The sequence below is a fragment of the Lutra lutra genome, chromosome 6 (genome assembly GCF_902655055.1).
Source record: "Lutra lutra chromosome 6, mLutLut1.2, whole genome shotgun sequence".
Classification (NCBI taxonomy): Eukaryota; Metazoa; Chordata; class Mammalia; order Carnivora; family Mustelidae; genus Lutra; species Lutra lutra.
Genome location: NC_062283.1, coordinates 24,394,601 through 24,408,993, shown reverse-complemented (window position 1 = coordinate 24,408,993; position 14,393 = coordinate 24,394,601). Strand labels below are relative to the sequence as shown.

General features: G+C 42.5%; 2 protein-coding genes across 7 annotated transcripts in view; both read left to right on the top strand.

Moving 5' to 3' along the window:
* The window catches only part of RIPK1 (receptor interacting serine/threonine kinase 1), a 40,139-nt gene extending 35,179 nt beyond the window's left edge, over positions 1-4,960 (top strand). For all 6 annotated transcript variants that reach the window (XM_047734964.1, XM_047734970.1, XM_047734969.1 and 3 more), the window contains 2 exons: positions 966-1,109; positions 2,910-4,960. In XM_047734964.1, the coding sequence (XP_047590920.1) occupies positions 966-1,109; positions 2,910-3,196 (431 nt within the window). In that variant the 3' untranslated portion in view covers positions 3,197-4,960. The remainder of the gene's footprint in view (positions 1-965; positions 1,110-2,909) is intronic.
* A 3,831-nt stretch (positions 4,961-8,791) lies between these two features.
* BPHL (biphenyl hydrolase like) overlaps positions 8,792-14,393 on the top strand; it is a 35,482-nt gene continuing 29,880 nt past the window's right edge. Inside the window, exon 1 of the mRNA XM_047732474.1 lies at positions 8,792-9,016. Coding sequence (XP_047588430.1) covers positions 8,910-9,016 — 107 coding nt within the window. The 5' untranslated portion in view covers positions 8,792-8,909. The remainder of the gene's footprint in view (positions 9,017-14,393) is intronic.

Below are 14,393 nucleotides of genomic sequence, written 5' to 3'. Positions count from 1 at the left end.
GTGGTCCCATTATACCCAATCTCTGATGGAAGTGAAGGTCACTGCTTGAGTTCTTTTACTTGCTTGCTGTTTTCTGAAGGTTAAGAAAGAAGTCTTGGATATTTTAATTCTTATCTTATAAAACTCAAAGACCGCCATTTGTGATGAAAGCAAAATGTTGGGCTACCGTCCCCACCATTTATCCCCAGAACTCTTTTCATCTTCCCAAACCAAGACTCTGTACTTATCAGACACTAACTCCCCATTCCCCTCCCTCTAGCCCCTGGTAGCCACCATTCTACTTTGCATCTTTATGAATTTGACTACTCTGGAGTACTTCATATAAGTGGAATCATACAGTCCTTGTCCTCTTGTGACTGGCTTATTTCACTGAGCACAGTGTCCTAAAGGTCCATCCATGTTGTAGCATGCATCAGAATTTCCTTCCTTTTGAAGGCTGAATAATATTCCATTGCCAGTATATAACACATTTTGTTTATCTGTTCCTCTGTTCCTCTGTTGATGGACACTGGTGACTTCCACTTTTTGGCTCTTGTGAATAATGCTGCTATAGATATGGGTGTATAAATATCTGTTTGAGGCCCTGCATTTAGTTCCTTTGGGGTAGATACCCCGAAGTGGAATTGCTGGATCTTAAGCTAATTCTATTTTTAATTTTTGAGGAACCTCCATACTGTTTACCACACCATTTTGTATTCCCAGCAGCAGCACACAGGGATTCCAGTTCATCCACATGCTTGTTACTTTCTTTTATTGTTTGTTTGTTTTGTTTTGTTTTTATAGTAGTTGTCCTGATGGATGTGAGGTTGGTTCAGCTACATTTTAAAGAAGAAAGTTTCAAAGGTTGGCATAGGATAAAGAATTTAATATACCTCTGGAGTAAAGCTCTGCCCTTTTACCATGTTATATTTATTTCTCTTGCTTTCGATCTAGCTATACTTACCTGTGTGTTTCACTCCATTCAGATGAGTCTGTGAAATGTTCCATACACAACAGTGCTGGCATTCAGATTGGAGACCATAATTACATGGAGATTAGTGGAATGAGTTCAGTGCCACTGGACATGAACTTGAAAGAAGAGCCAGCTGCTAAGTACCACGATATCTTTGGTAAGATTTCCTTTAAGGACCTGTCGTCTAGCAGCCTTGAACTTTCTTACTTGTTCAGAGGGATATTGTGGAATCCTGAAATTTCTCTGATTATTCTCCCTGAAAGTTGCCCCATGTTTTCTCTATAACATGTCTCTGTAATTTCCATATAATTCCTTTGTGATTTATTTATGTTTATTATAGGGGATAATTACAATATCTAATTAACTGATTTGTTATGAAAATTAAATGAGTCAATATGTATAAGGAGCTTAGAACACTGCCTGGCACGTAGTAAGGTCTATGAAAGTGTTGAACCCATCACCATCCTCATCACCATCATCATCAGGATCAATATCACTACTTAGACCTGGGAGAGGCAGCTCCCTCCGATCTCATCAAAAGGGATTCTGACAAGATAGAAGACTATGCCCTCAACAGCACCTCTGTAATAAAAACAAGAGAGCTTTCTCTTAGAGGGTTCCACTATGTAACTTACATGTAACTTATGTAACTATGTAACTCATATGTAAGTCTTATAGGGTTCCACTCATAACATTAATCCCAAAACACAATGGTGGGGGTGGGGGAGTGGGAAGAACACAGGCATGAGGCCAAAACAACAGGATTTAAGAACCCGGCCTTCTGATTAACCCCAGGATTGACAAAATGTTTCTATCTTATTTACTGGATAGTAAATATTTTAGGTTTCACTGGCTCTGAGGTCTCAGTTGCAACTACTCAGCTGACATTGTAGTGAATAGCAGTCACAGATGATATGTGCATATGTACATGGCTGTGTACTAATATAACTTTTTTTACAAAACAGCAGCAGGCCAGATTTGGCCCACAGGCCATCGTTTACCAATCCCCAGCCTAATCCAATTGAAGACTAGGCCACCTTAGAGAGGAGGTTCCTAATTTTTCGGGTGACACAGGTTCCTGTGAGAATCTGATGAAACCAGGGTCCCTCTCCGGGAGAGGTATTGACAAAACTTGGCAAATATCTTGGGAGGTTTTTGGACTGCTGCCATCCAGTGGTGGTAACAGAAGCTAGGAAAAGAATGGGAGTTGGTGGTGGGGCAGGAGAGCAGGAATGAAATGTCTTTTTCCTTATATTTGGCTTATTGGGGTGGGATGAGGATTGAGGAAAATGTGTGTGATGGTGGTTTTATACTTTATTTTCTTATTGTTATTTTTATGAAGGCCTAAGGAGAAGGGACCAGTAGAAAGTGAGGGTATGGCTGTAGGAGAAGAGAAGATAGCACTTAGGGTAGAGGAGAGAGGAGTCCCAAAACAGATCTTGAAAAGTAGATACCTCATTCCTTAAGAGACAAGGGAAGGCACTGTAATTGAATGAGTTCACCCTTGATGGTCTTGACTTCCCTAAGAGGAAAATGAATTGTTGGGTGCAGGGGATCGGGAGTTGGATGACCTTGATTCTGGCCAGATATAAGTAGACAATGCGAAAAGGAACAAAAATGGTGTTTTTCCCTCTTCACATCAGGAAGGTCTGATATTAACAGGGCCACTGGATAAGGTTGTATAGAATAGCTTCATAGCCAAGCTGGGCTTTCATTCCCAAAGCCATCAGCTGTGGCTCAGAGAGGAATCTGCTAGGAGGAAGAGGTTCTCTATTGTCTTCACATAAACACTCCAAATGGGCTTCCAGAAACATAAAGTATCACCTCATGGGTCAACAACTCATAATTAAGAAGTTATCTTTTTTACTGTCTCCCGATACTCTTTATACGGGTTTTTGAAACTAGAATGTTCAAATGGATTATAGCCTGATACCTTCTTCTCTTTTCTGTTTGGCAGAAAATATCACTAGTCTGACTGACAAACATCTGGATCCAGTCAGGGAAAATCTGGGAAAGCAATGGAAAAACTGTGCCCGTAAGCTGGGCTTCACTGAACCTCAGATTGATGAAATTGACCATGACTATGAGCGAGATGGACTAAAAGAAAAGGTTTACCAGATGCTCCAAAAGTGGCAGATGAGGGAAGGCAATAAGGGGGCTACGGTGGGAAAGCTGGCCTATGCGCTCTACCAGTGTTCAAGAACAGACCTCCTGAACTATTTGGTACGTATCAGCCAGAGCTAACTCCTGGAAGGGCTATGGCAGCATGAGGTCATCTCCTCGCCAGTAAGTAACCCACTGAAAGTGTGCTGCCTCCGATCCTGCAGAATTCTTTCCTCACTGATATAGGTTCTCTGCATGAAAATCTCCTGCATTCCATAGCTGGAGAATGGGAAGGAAGTCTACAGCAAACAGCTTACTAACTGGGAAGACCTATTAATGGCCAAGGCCCAATCCAGAAAGAAGCCTAATTGGGTTTTGAAAGAGAGAGAGAGATGTTTGAGAAAGATAATTTTCTTTCAGTTCATTCCATAACCTTCAACAACATCGTTCATTTACTTTCCTGGAGTTTTGTTCCAGCAAGAAAAAAAAAAAAATTCAGGGGACACAAACAAAGTCAACCTTCTTATTTTATGCTCTCTTTTCCATATAGACTCCTGTTATAACCAAAGTACAGTGAAATTGTGAGTTCTCTTCAACAAGGTTTTTTTTGTTTTTTTTTTTTTATTCTAGCCATAGTTCATTCCAAAACTACAAGATCTGTTAACTTCAGTATCAAATGTTGTGTCAGGTAGTACAGGCTTCAAGAATTACATGTAGTCTCCATTCCATAAATTAACTTAAGGGATTTTTAGTACTAAAACAGAAAAAAAATAATAGAGAACAAAAATATCAGGATTTTCCAGTGGCTGTTGCAAGGAATTGCTACTAATTGTGGTGACTACATCAATTCTTAATGAAGTGTTTAAGTTCTTTCCTAGCATTCTGATACTTTCCTAGCATGTATGTATTGATCTCTTCATACCTGGTTGTGACTGGAGCCTCAGGGCTGATCACTGTCGAGCGGCTTCCTCAGATTACCCCAGGATGCTGTAGAAATATTTTCATTTTTTTCTGTGAGCACCTGTGATGTTAAAAAAAAAAAAATGACGCTTCAAAGCCTGATAACTGCGCCTCTAACACTCAACCTTTCAAAGCCCACTCAAAACTCAGACCAGAAGACTAGAAGACTGAAGGCAAGCAAACCATTCGGTATCATTGCCTGCACGTGGCTAAACAGAGAGGGTGTGTCATTGTGCTCAGCCCTTCCAGCAAGGAGGGAGTGATGCATGCAGTATGGTGACTCAGGATGTCCGAACAGATTCTATGGTCTGATGGGCTGATAACAGTTTTATGGTTCCGATTCTAAAATCCCTCTAGCCCCAGCTGACAAACACATACATACACACACACATACACACCCCTCCACTTGAAGTGGGACTATAAAACAGAATTTCTTATCTTTGCACTATTGGCATCTTGGGCCAGATAATTCTTTGTTGTGGGGGCTGTCTTGAGCACTGTAGGATCCGGATGTCTGAAAGTGTCCTCTACCCACTAGAAGCCAACAATGCCATTCTTCCCTCCTCCTGTCCTGGGTTGGGACAAGCCAAAATGTCTTGAAACATTGTGAATGCTCCTTGGAAGGGCCCAACTGCCGCAGCTGAGAAGAGCACCGCTACAAAGTAATGAAGCTCAGTCTCTTATCCATACATATCCAGGCTCACTACTTCGTTGCCACATAGCATTAGATCATGTAGACCAAAACAAAAATTGGATGGAGAGAGTCCCAGGCTTTGCTAGAGAGGAGTGGGTGGATGATTGCTTTTCTATATGTATCCCTTGTACCTCTGTCCTAAGTGTCTAAATTCTCTAAATTCTAAAGCAATTGGATGATCAAGTTTAGAGGCAAAAAAGGTATTTTTAATGGACTTTTAAAAATAAAATTTTGTACCTCAAATACTGAAATGATGTGTTTGTATAAATGAAACTGTTTGGGCTTCTTCACTTAGGTTGGCATTTCCTATATGTATTCTCTGTTTCACCCTCCTCTGTTAGCAGGCAAGAGGAAGCTGATAGTAAAAAGAAGTTTCTGGACAGCTTTTTGGCTCTCAGGATGAAATCACACTGCCTTGAGAGCCTGCAGCCCCACTGTCCTTCAAACACGGTTCGGAAATCTTTCCTTTAGCCCCCACTTTCTTAAAACTGGGCTGAAAAGAGCCAAATTTGTATCTGAAGAGTTTCAATACAAGAAAATCAGTTGGGCAGAAAATTAATTAAGTGAGAAGACATGGACTACAAAATGAGAAAGAAAACTATCCATACCTGGCTTCAGAAAAGATACTCACACCCTAAGGTTTCTACTGGTAAATAACGCTCCCTCCCAACTCTTACAGTCTTGTAAGAGGATTTTCCACTTGGCTATGCTTACAATATGTGTTTGGGGTCCATCATATGATGTTAGATCTTCCAGAATAGTTCTTTCTTTCTCAGAAAATGTTTTACTTTTTATTTTTTTTAAATTTAAATATTTTTATAATTTTAAATTTTAAATTTTTTTTAAAACTTTAAATATTTTTAAAAAAATATTTATTTGACAGAAAGAGAACTAGCAAGAGCAGGAACACAAATGGGGAGTGGGAGAGGGAGAAGCAGGCTTCCCATCAAACAGGGAGCCCAATGTGGGGCTCCATCCCAGGACCCCGGGATCATAACCTGAGCCGAAGGCAGATGCTTGGACTGAGCCACCAAGGAGCCCCCAGGAAATGTTTTAAATCGTATTTCGATGTGCATTTTAATGTGTCTTATTTATAAAGGTTTTTCTCTTACAATAATATAAATAAAAGTAGGTGTTTACTAAGATAAATGACTTAGCCAGTTGCAGATAAAAATGGGCTGTGTCAGCAGCAGGCTGTGACCCTACAATGGAAGACAAGCTCAACCTGACTTTATGTAAAAACTTCCTTGCCAGGAATGTGCAATGGTAGATGATATTGTTAATATTGGTTTCTCGCCATACAAGCGTAACCATGTCAACAACATCAATTATTTTAGTCACATCTGTTCTTGTTGGATAAAAAAAAAAATCTACTAACTGCCAAAACTGAATTTAATACAACATCATGGTTTAATTTTCAAGTTTATTTTAACCCATTAGGTTTTAGTGTTTTAAGAGTAAGAAGTGAGGGGCGCCTGGGTGGCTCAGTGGGTTAAGCCTCTGCCTTCAGCTCAGGTCATGATCTCAGGGTTCTGGGATCGAGCCCCGCATTGGGCTCTCTGCTCTGCAGTGAGCCTGCTTCCTCCTCTCTCTGCCTGCCTCTCTGCCTGCTTGTGATCTCTCTCTCTCTGTGTCAAATAAATAAATAAAATCTTAAAAAAAAAAAAAAGTAAGAAGTGAAAGATTAATGATTTTTACCCATTGCAGTCAGGCAGGGTTAATGTACAATTTCACTGCAAGGGACTTAAGTCAAGAAAACAACAACAAAAGAACAAATCAAAGCAAAACTAGGTGTCTATTTGGTCAAGATTTTAGAAGTATCTGATTATAAAGAAATAATCATTGAAGTCCTAATGTTACTCCAGTGAGTTCCATAACATAACAATCCAAGTACAGATTGTGGAGCCAAGCAGGCTTAAAATCTCCTCTGCTACTCTTTCGCTGGGTACGGAGGGTCTGCTTCCTAACCTCTCTTAGCCTCAATTTTCTCTTCTAGAAATAGAGCAATAAAGTTGATGTGAGGACCAAAATAATGTATCATAAGGTGCCGGCACAAAGTTATTTTTAAAACTGTATGATAGTGGGGTGCCTGGGTGGCTCAGCGGGTTAAAGCCTCTGCCTTCGGCTCAGGTCATGATCCCGGGGTTCTGGGATTGAGCCCCGCATCTGGCTCTCTGCTCAGCAGGGAGCCTGCTTCCTCCTCTCTCTCTGCCTGTCTCTCTGCCTACTTGTGATCTCTGTCTGTCACATAAATAAATAAAATTTTAAAAAGAAAAACTGTACAATAGTGTTACGCATAAAGGACTAGTTCTCAAGTATGCACTTAAAAATCAACTGTGACACCAATAACCTAAAGCCTCACAGTGCTACCATTTTTGCTTCTCGGTAGGGTAGCATGTTAAAATTGTACAATTGTTTTTACTCGCATGATCTCTGACCAGAAATCCCAAATCAACATCTCAGGAAAAAATAAGGAATTGTTGACCCACCAAAGGTTTCTGAAAGTCAGAAGATAGTAGTCAGCTGAAATTATTTCTCTTTCCTTCTATGCGGGAAATTGATGTGACACATTAATGTTGAGAGAATATTTTTGCATAATCCATTTGTAGGCCAGCCTTGCCTTTATTGCTCAAGAAACTCAAATGGCCAGTGAGGATACTGCTATTATGACAGCGGGGTCTAACAGTGGAGGATAAAGAATGCAATATGCAAGGAAGCTATTGCTATCCTGAATAATTGGAGCCGAGGATAAACAGTGATGGTGAATCTGCCAGTTATTTCCAGTTTTTTCTCCACTGAATTGTGAATGCAGGCAATGTTTTATAACCTTTAGAAAGCTTGAATTATATGATCTGAAGAAAAAAATACTTTAATTGTGATAAAATACTAATAAAATTTACCATCTTAAGTAGATAGTTGAGTGGCATTAAGTACACTCACATCATCTTACTATTACCACCATTTCCATTTCCAGAACGCCTCTCATCTTACAAAACTGAAACTCTGCACCCATTAGACACTAACTCCCCATTCTCCCCTCCCCACCAGCCCTTGGCAAGCCACCTTTCTACTTTGTCTCTCTGAATTTGCCTACTCCAGTTACCTCATACACATGAAATCATACAGTATTTGTCCTTCTATGACTGGCGTATTCACTTAGCATCATGTCTCAATGTTCATCCATATTATGGCGTATGTCAGAATTTCCATCCATTTTAAAGAACAGTATTCCATTATATATATACACATTTATACCTTCATCCCTCCATTGACATTTGGGTTGCTTTCCGCCTTTTCGCTGTTGTGAATAACGCTATGACCATGGGTGTATAAATATCTTTGAGACACTGTTTTCAATTCTTGTACCTCCAACCAGAAGTGGAATTCCTGGATCTTATGGCAGTTCTCGGTGTAATTTTTTGAGGACCCACCATACTGTTTTCCATTGCCACGGCACCATTTTACATGGTGCACAGTGTTCCAATTTCTCCACATCATCGCCAATACTTATTATTTTCTGGATTTTCTCCCCCCCCCTTTTTTTTTGGTAATAGCTATACCAATGGGTGTGAGATGAAGAAAAATTTTATGAAGGAAAATTTTAATCCCAACATTCTTAGAAGCAAATGCATTTCACCCCACCGATAGCAGCCAGCCTGAGCACCCCCCTTTCTCCACCCACCCCTCCCGAGCCCCGCCTTGCCTGGGCACCCGCTCCCTGAGAGATGGGCGGAATGGGCGGATGCGGGCTCGCCTCCTTGAAGGGGCGGGTCACCGTGGCAACGAGTAAGGTAGAGCCGACTGGGACGCGCTCCTCGTGAGCCAGAGCTGGCACCCCGAGAGAAGACATCTGTGTTGCAGTATCCGTGGGACCCAGAGTCCAGTTTCTGTCAAGGGTCAGGAACAACCCAATGGACTACGCGGCTGAGCACCCCGGAGTGACAAAAGTTAGGCTGGCGAAACGTCACCAATGAACGCCATCTCCAGGCAGAAGTCCCTGCGCATGCGTGTTCCCGGGCAGCCCGACGGAGCAGTCTTCGGCGCATGCGTGTTTTCTAGCGACTACGCGAGCGGGGCTGGGGCTCAGGCAGCAGGTGGGGAGGCGCGCAGGCTTGCTCCCGCGCGGGGCAGCCGAGCCTTCCCTGGGCGGCGGGTGGATCCCGGCGCAGGCGTCCTGCGCGCCTGGCGCCACCTGTGAGCATGGCTGCGACGCTGAACAGCCAGGTTTTGTGGAGACTGCGGATTCTCCTCTCGGCTCTGAAGCCCGGGAACCAGGTCTCGCGTGCCGGGCCTGCAGCCGCATTCGGGTAATGGTACCCGCTTCCCTGCGGGAGCCCGCGCAGTCTGGTCCAAGTTCTGGGGGGCGGGGAGAGAGGAGCGCGCTACCCTGGGGGCAGGCTGGGCGGTGCAGGTAGCGGCCTGGAGCGCCGCGTCTCCGCCCTCTTGCTTTTACCTGGCGATGGGGAGGCTGCCCGAGGTGGGTGCGCGGGAGGCGGTGGAGCTAACCTCCACCTCTGCACCTCCGGGACTGAGCCCTTCAGCCATGCATCGGCTTCAGTTCTGTGACTCGGAAGCTTTAAAGGACTTGGGTGATGGAGTTCAAGCCCTTCATTGTGCAGACCAAAGAAACCAGGGAGGTAACGTAATTTGCTTTTAGCCGCAGACACTCTCACGCCAGAGATTAAAATTCCAGACGCTTCATTCTTATTCGATGCTCTGTCCAGGCTGTTCACACCTTCATGGCTCTGATCTCTAATGCTTCTTATATAAAAAACCAGCCTGAGAATGTCTGTGACCTATTAGCTCTCATAGTCACGGTCCCGGTCCGAAGTCCTCGCGTCGTCTTTTTTTTTCCCCCTTTCTTTTGCTGATTTTGAACTTTAAGGTGCAAAAGAATCCCCTTGAGCGCCTGGGAAAATTCAGAATCCTTGGCCTGACTCTGAGGTTCTGATGTAGCCGGAAAGGCCAAGAGTCTTTTTTTCTTTTCTGACTCCCTGCCCCCATCCTCACGTACGCTTCGAGATAAAACAAAACAAAACTAGATTAATCTCTGGCTTACTGTCTTAAAAATGGGTGCCCTTGGTCCCAGGAGATACTAAGCAGAAAATGTGGCTAGAACAGCGTGAGGCTTACTCTACTTTATTCCCTGCACACCTACTCTACACTCTACACACATGGGTACACGGGGTATGTATGCAGTTAACTGGTGAGGGGTCAGTTCCGTTTATAACTAGGAAAAGTCAGATCCCAAATGGGTACCTGGCATTTAGAACCTCAGTTGATCCAATGTGGAAGCGTCTCATTTGAAATTTTAATTTGGAAGGAGAAGGGAAAAATCTGACCAGCTTTAAATTTTTATGTTGTGTCAACTAGTCCCTGAGTTTCATATTTGATTTAAGTTCTTTTTTATTATTATTTTAGAACTTTTAGACGTTCAGGACTGTCTTAATACAGGTGGGAAAAATAGGTCAGTATTCACAGCTGTGTAAATCAACATTGAAAAGTGGCAATTTATTCAGTTTCCTATTTGGAGAAAGAGATTGAAATAAGGTTACTATATACCAATACTCAAGTTAAGATAGGTTAGTTAATGGTTGCAGGAAGGCCCCATTGACTGAGTGCAAATCATTCTTCCCATAACTCTGAAAAACAGGTTTCTCTGGATTTTGAACTGCCATTTTGTAAATGCAGTTGCAACTTGATATTACATGTAATCAGAGGAAACCAGCAGTGGTATTGGTCATCCTGAAATGAAGCTGCAGCCCAGTACAAGGAGGTGAAAACACCCCTTTAAGACCTTTGCTTCTGAACAGCCAGTACCCATCCTACACTTGAATTGTGTTCCGGAAGCTTGTTTTGTCTGTGGTTTGGAACTCTGACTCTTTTTTATTATCTGTAACTCTGACTCTTTTTTAGTTTGTAGTCTGTAAACTGGTTTGTTCCAGGACCAGGTTAAAAAAAAAAAATAAAACAAATAATAATAATAAAATTTTAAAGAAAAAGCCTTTCCTACCTGCAGTTGTATATTGAGTACAGTTCTAGTATTGATGATTTGCAGAACCTAACAACCTGCCAGAAGAAAAATGTCTTCTGAGCTCAACCTTGGGATGCTCTGCCTGAGAACCAGAGACCCTCCTTTCCCTGGCACCTGCCACTACCTTCTTTCTGCTGGCAATCAGGGTGGGTGGGGCCCCTTTGGGAGACTTTGTTCACCCATGAGGTAACAGAGCGTGGAATCTGGTCTTTTACCTGGCTGCGTTGCCACTTCTAGCTGCGCAACTATGAGCAAGTTACTTAACTTCTCTAAGCCTAGTGCCTTGTAGTTTTGTTCTGAGCATTAGAGACAATAAATGTAAAGGACCTGGAATTCATTAATTGGTAGCTACAGTTAGCACTGATACAGATTTGACTATCTTAGTAGTAATGCAGTGTGTAAAAGATCCAAAGTAAGTCATCAAAATTCATTTAATTCTAAGCCCTAGGGGTAGCTGCTACTCTGTTGTAGCTGATGGTTACTTTGGAATAAGTATACAAAATAATTAGCTGAACATAAGATAAACGGAGAGTATGTAGGACTTTCAGAGTGAGGATGTTCGTATTAATTGGCTCCATTTTTATTTCTTTTTTTTTTAAGATTTTATTTATTTATTTGACAGATCACGAGTAGGCTGAGAAACAGGCAGAGAGAGGAAGGGAAGCAGGCTCCCTGCTGAGCAGAGAGCCCAATGCGGGGCTTGATCCCAGGACCCTGGGATCATGACCTGAGCTGAAGGCAGAGGCTTTCACCCACTGAGCCACCCAGGCACCCCTCCATTTTTATTTCTAAGCAAAGGCAAAATGCCAAAGGTGCTGATGTCAGACACTCAGGTATAAATTACCAGTAATGTGACTGGGGCCAGTTGTTGAAACACTCTAATCCTCAGGTTTCTCAATGATAAAATTAGGGTAAGTATAATGTACATCACACAGCAAAACAAATGAGATAAGTAAGCTCTTAATAGAGTTGGTTACTGACCTTAAGCAATGAAACTAATTGTTTGTTTTCCCCAAGTTGTTAGATTCTTAAAGGAAACTTTCCTTCTTGGAAGGGAGTTAAGGCCCCCTCGGTCAGGGAGTTATTATCATTGTATTGCTCATGACCTCTGTCCCATTCACATAATTGCTTATCCGGCTTCCCGGAGAAAGAGAGTCAGAGACAAATAGGAGATAAGGCGATTCTAGGTGAGTATGCCCTCCTACAGGCTGTTTTTATTTTTATTTTTTTAAAGATTTTATTTATTTAACAGAGATCACAAGTAGGCAGAGAGAGAGAAGAGGAAGCAGGCTTCCTGCTGGGCAGAACCCCCCCCCCCCCCGCCCCGATTCGGGGGCTCGATCCCAAGACACTGGGATCATGACCTGAGCCAAAGGCAGGGGCTTTTTTGTTGTTGTTGTTGGTTTTTTTTTGTTTGTTTTTTAATTTTATTTTTTATAAACATATAATATATTTTTATCCCCAGGGGTACAGGTCTGTGAAAGGCAGGGACTTTAAACCACTGAGCCACGCAGGTACCCCTAAAACTCCATTTTTATGCTTACGAGTTAGTGAACTAATTATTAGCAGGGAGAAAGTGGTGGTAAAGATGGATGGACACCCCGAAGGAAATATTCATTTTTGGTCTTTAAATTTTCTGAAGTTTTGTATCCTCTTTCCTGTGTGACAGTTTGGGAAATTTGGTCTCTTGATTGTGGGTCAAGTAATAATGCACATTTCAGGGCCATTGAAGGCCTGGTCTCTCTGTAGCCTGATTTTCTATCAACAGACACATAAAATGAGGCCTGAAGTACTGTCTAAGAGCCCCTTGCTAAGCTGGAGAGAAGAATGCTTTCCTCATTTCAGTGTTGTATCGATGATAAATAAATCATTCAGTAAATGATTTGATAACTCTATTTTTTTAATTCAGCAATTTTTTTTAAATAAAATTTTTTAGTTGCATTTAAATTGATTTGCTTTTACTTTTGTTCATAAACACTTCCCTATCCTGTTTCCCTAACCTGGAGATCAATGAAAGGTTGTTGGCAGCCTCCATTAACCCTATGGCGTGGGCTGATGTGACAGTGGGGCAGGTACCTCTGGTATGGGGACACATAGGATGTTGATGACAAGGCACTAGGGACATGTTCTTTTCCCTTTGCCTAGCTGCGGACCTCTTCAGCCTTCAGCCCAAACCTTGCTCCCTGACTCCACACTCCTGCCAGGCTGAACACTGCCTTGTCCCCACATAAATATGTCCCTTGCTCTGGGCCTTCGATCATGCTATTTCTTCTTCTAGAATCACTCTCCACACCATATTCTTTTTTTCAAAATTTTACTCCTTTTGGAAGTTCAACTCAAATGCTACTTCTTTCACTCTTCTCCAATTACCTCTGCTCAACCCCATATGGTCTCTGTCTCTCTTCTAAAACTATCTTCAAAGTCTTCTGCCTTAGTAACCCTCCCTGACATTGAGTTCCTATTAAGCCAAATTCTAGACTACATGGTTTTTTTTTTTGCCTTCATCTTGGGCAACCAAAAGATGGGATGGGGATAATTGGGGGGAAAAGTTTGGAATGGGGAACCAAAACACAAATACAGCAAAATGCAAAGGGAGGTTAGAGGTTTTTTTGCATTAGAGACTTTGGAATGATCATGAAAGCTGAAGGAAAGGATTATGGCAGTGCCCTTGCCGGGCCCCGAACACTTGCAGACAGGGAGAGTCAGCAGTGTCCACCCACAAAATCCCACTGTCTTGGATGTTGAGAAAGATGCCGTGGGGAATGGGGTTCCTCTCATTGTATGTGCCATCTTCCCTGCACAACATGATTCCTACATGTATGTCCTTGAATGCGGCAAGGAAGGGGAGCCCCTCAAAAATCTTAGGACACGAGGTACAACAAAGGCACATGTCATCGCTAACATGAGCCTTGCGAATGCAGGTCATCTCTAGCTAGTTGCTGCCTCATTCCTGGGTGGTGAATATGGGAAATCCTACTAACTAGTTCTAGCCGTGCTCGTTGTGCTCCTGGCCTCGGTCATCACCTTCTCTCCCTGATGGTTTGCAGAGGGAATCTCTTGTCTCTTTATCTTCTCTCCTGCTAGACTGTGGGCAAAAATGAATATGTCAGTTAATGTTTGCAGAGATGAATCTTTATTCCCAGAGAATTATTTGCCTTTATCTGGATCCTAGAGCCACCTTAACAGTAAAAATGAAGGACTCCGAAGAACTTGGCAGTGTCAGTATGATAGCACTGTTGCTCAGTGGCTTTATTATTGCTCCTCGTGATTTTTCTGTAGATAAGGAGCTTATAGTTAATGTCAGGCTGTATTACCACCCAATTCTGTTACTTTTGCAGAAATTGTGTTAAGACTTAAATGTACCCGCATACAACACATTTGTTTCTGCATTCTCATTTGAAATTGGTGATGAGAGGAAACCAAAAGAGGAAAGAGAACCTCATTTTTTAAAAGAAGTTTTTATTTATTTGAGAGAGAGAGAGAGCATGAATGGGGGGAGGGGCAAAGGGAGATGCAGACTTCCCGCTGAGCAGGGAGCCCAATGCAGGGCTCAATCCCAGGACCCTGGGGTCATGACCTGAGCCAAAGGCAGATGCTTAACTCACTGAGCCACCCAGGCACCGAGGACCTCATTTTTAAAAAAATGCTTC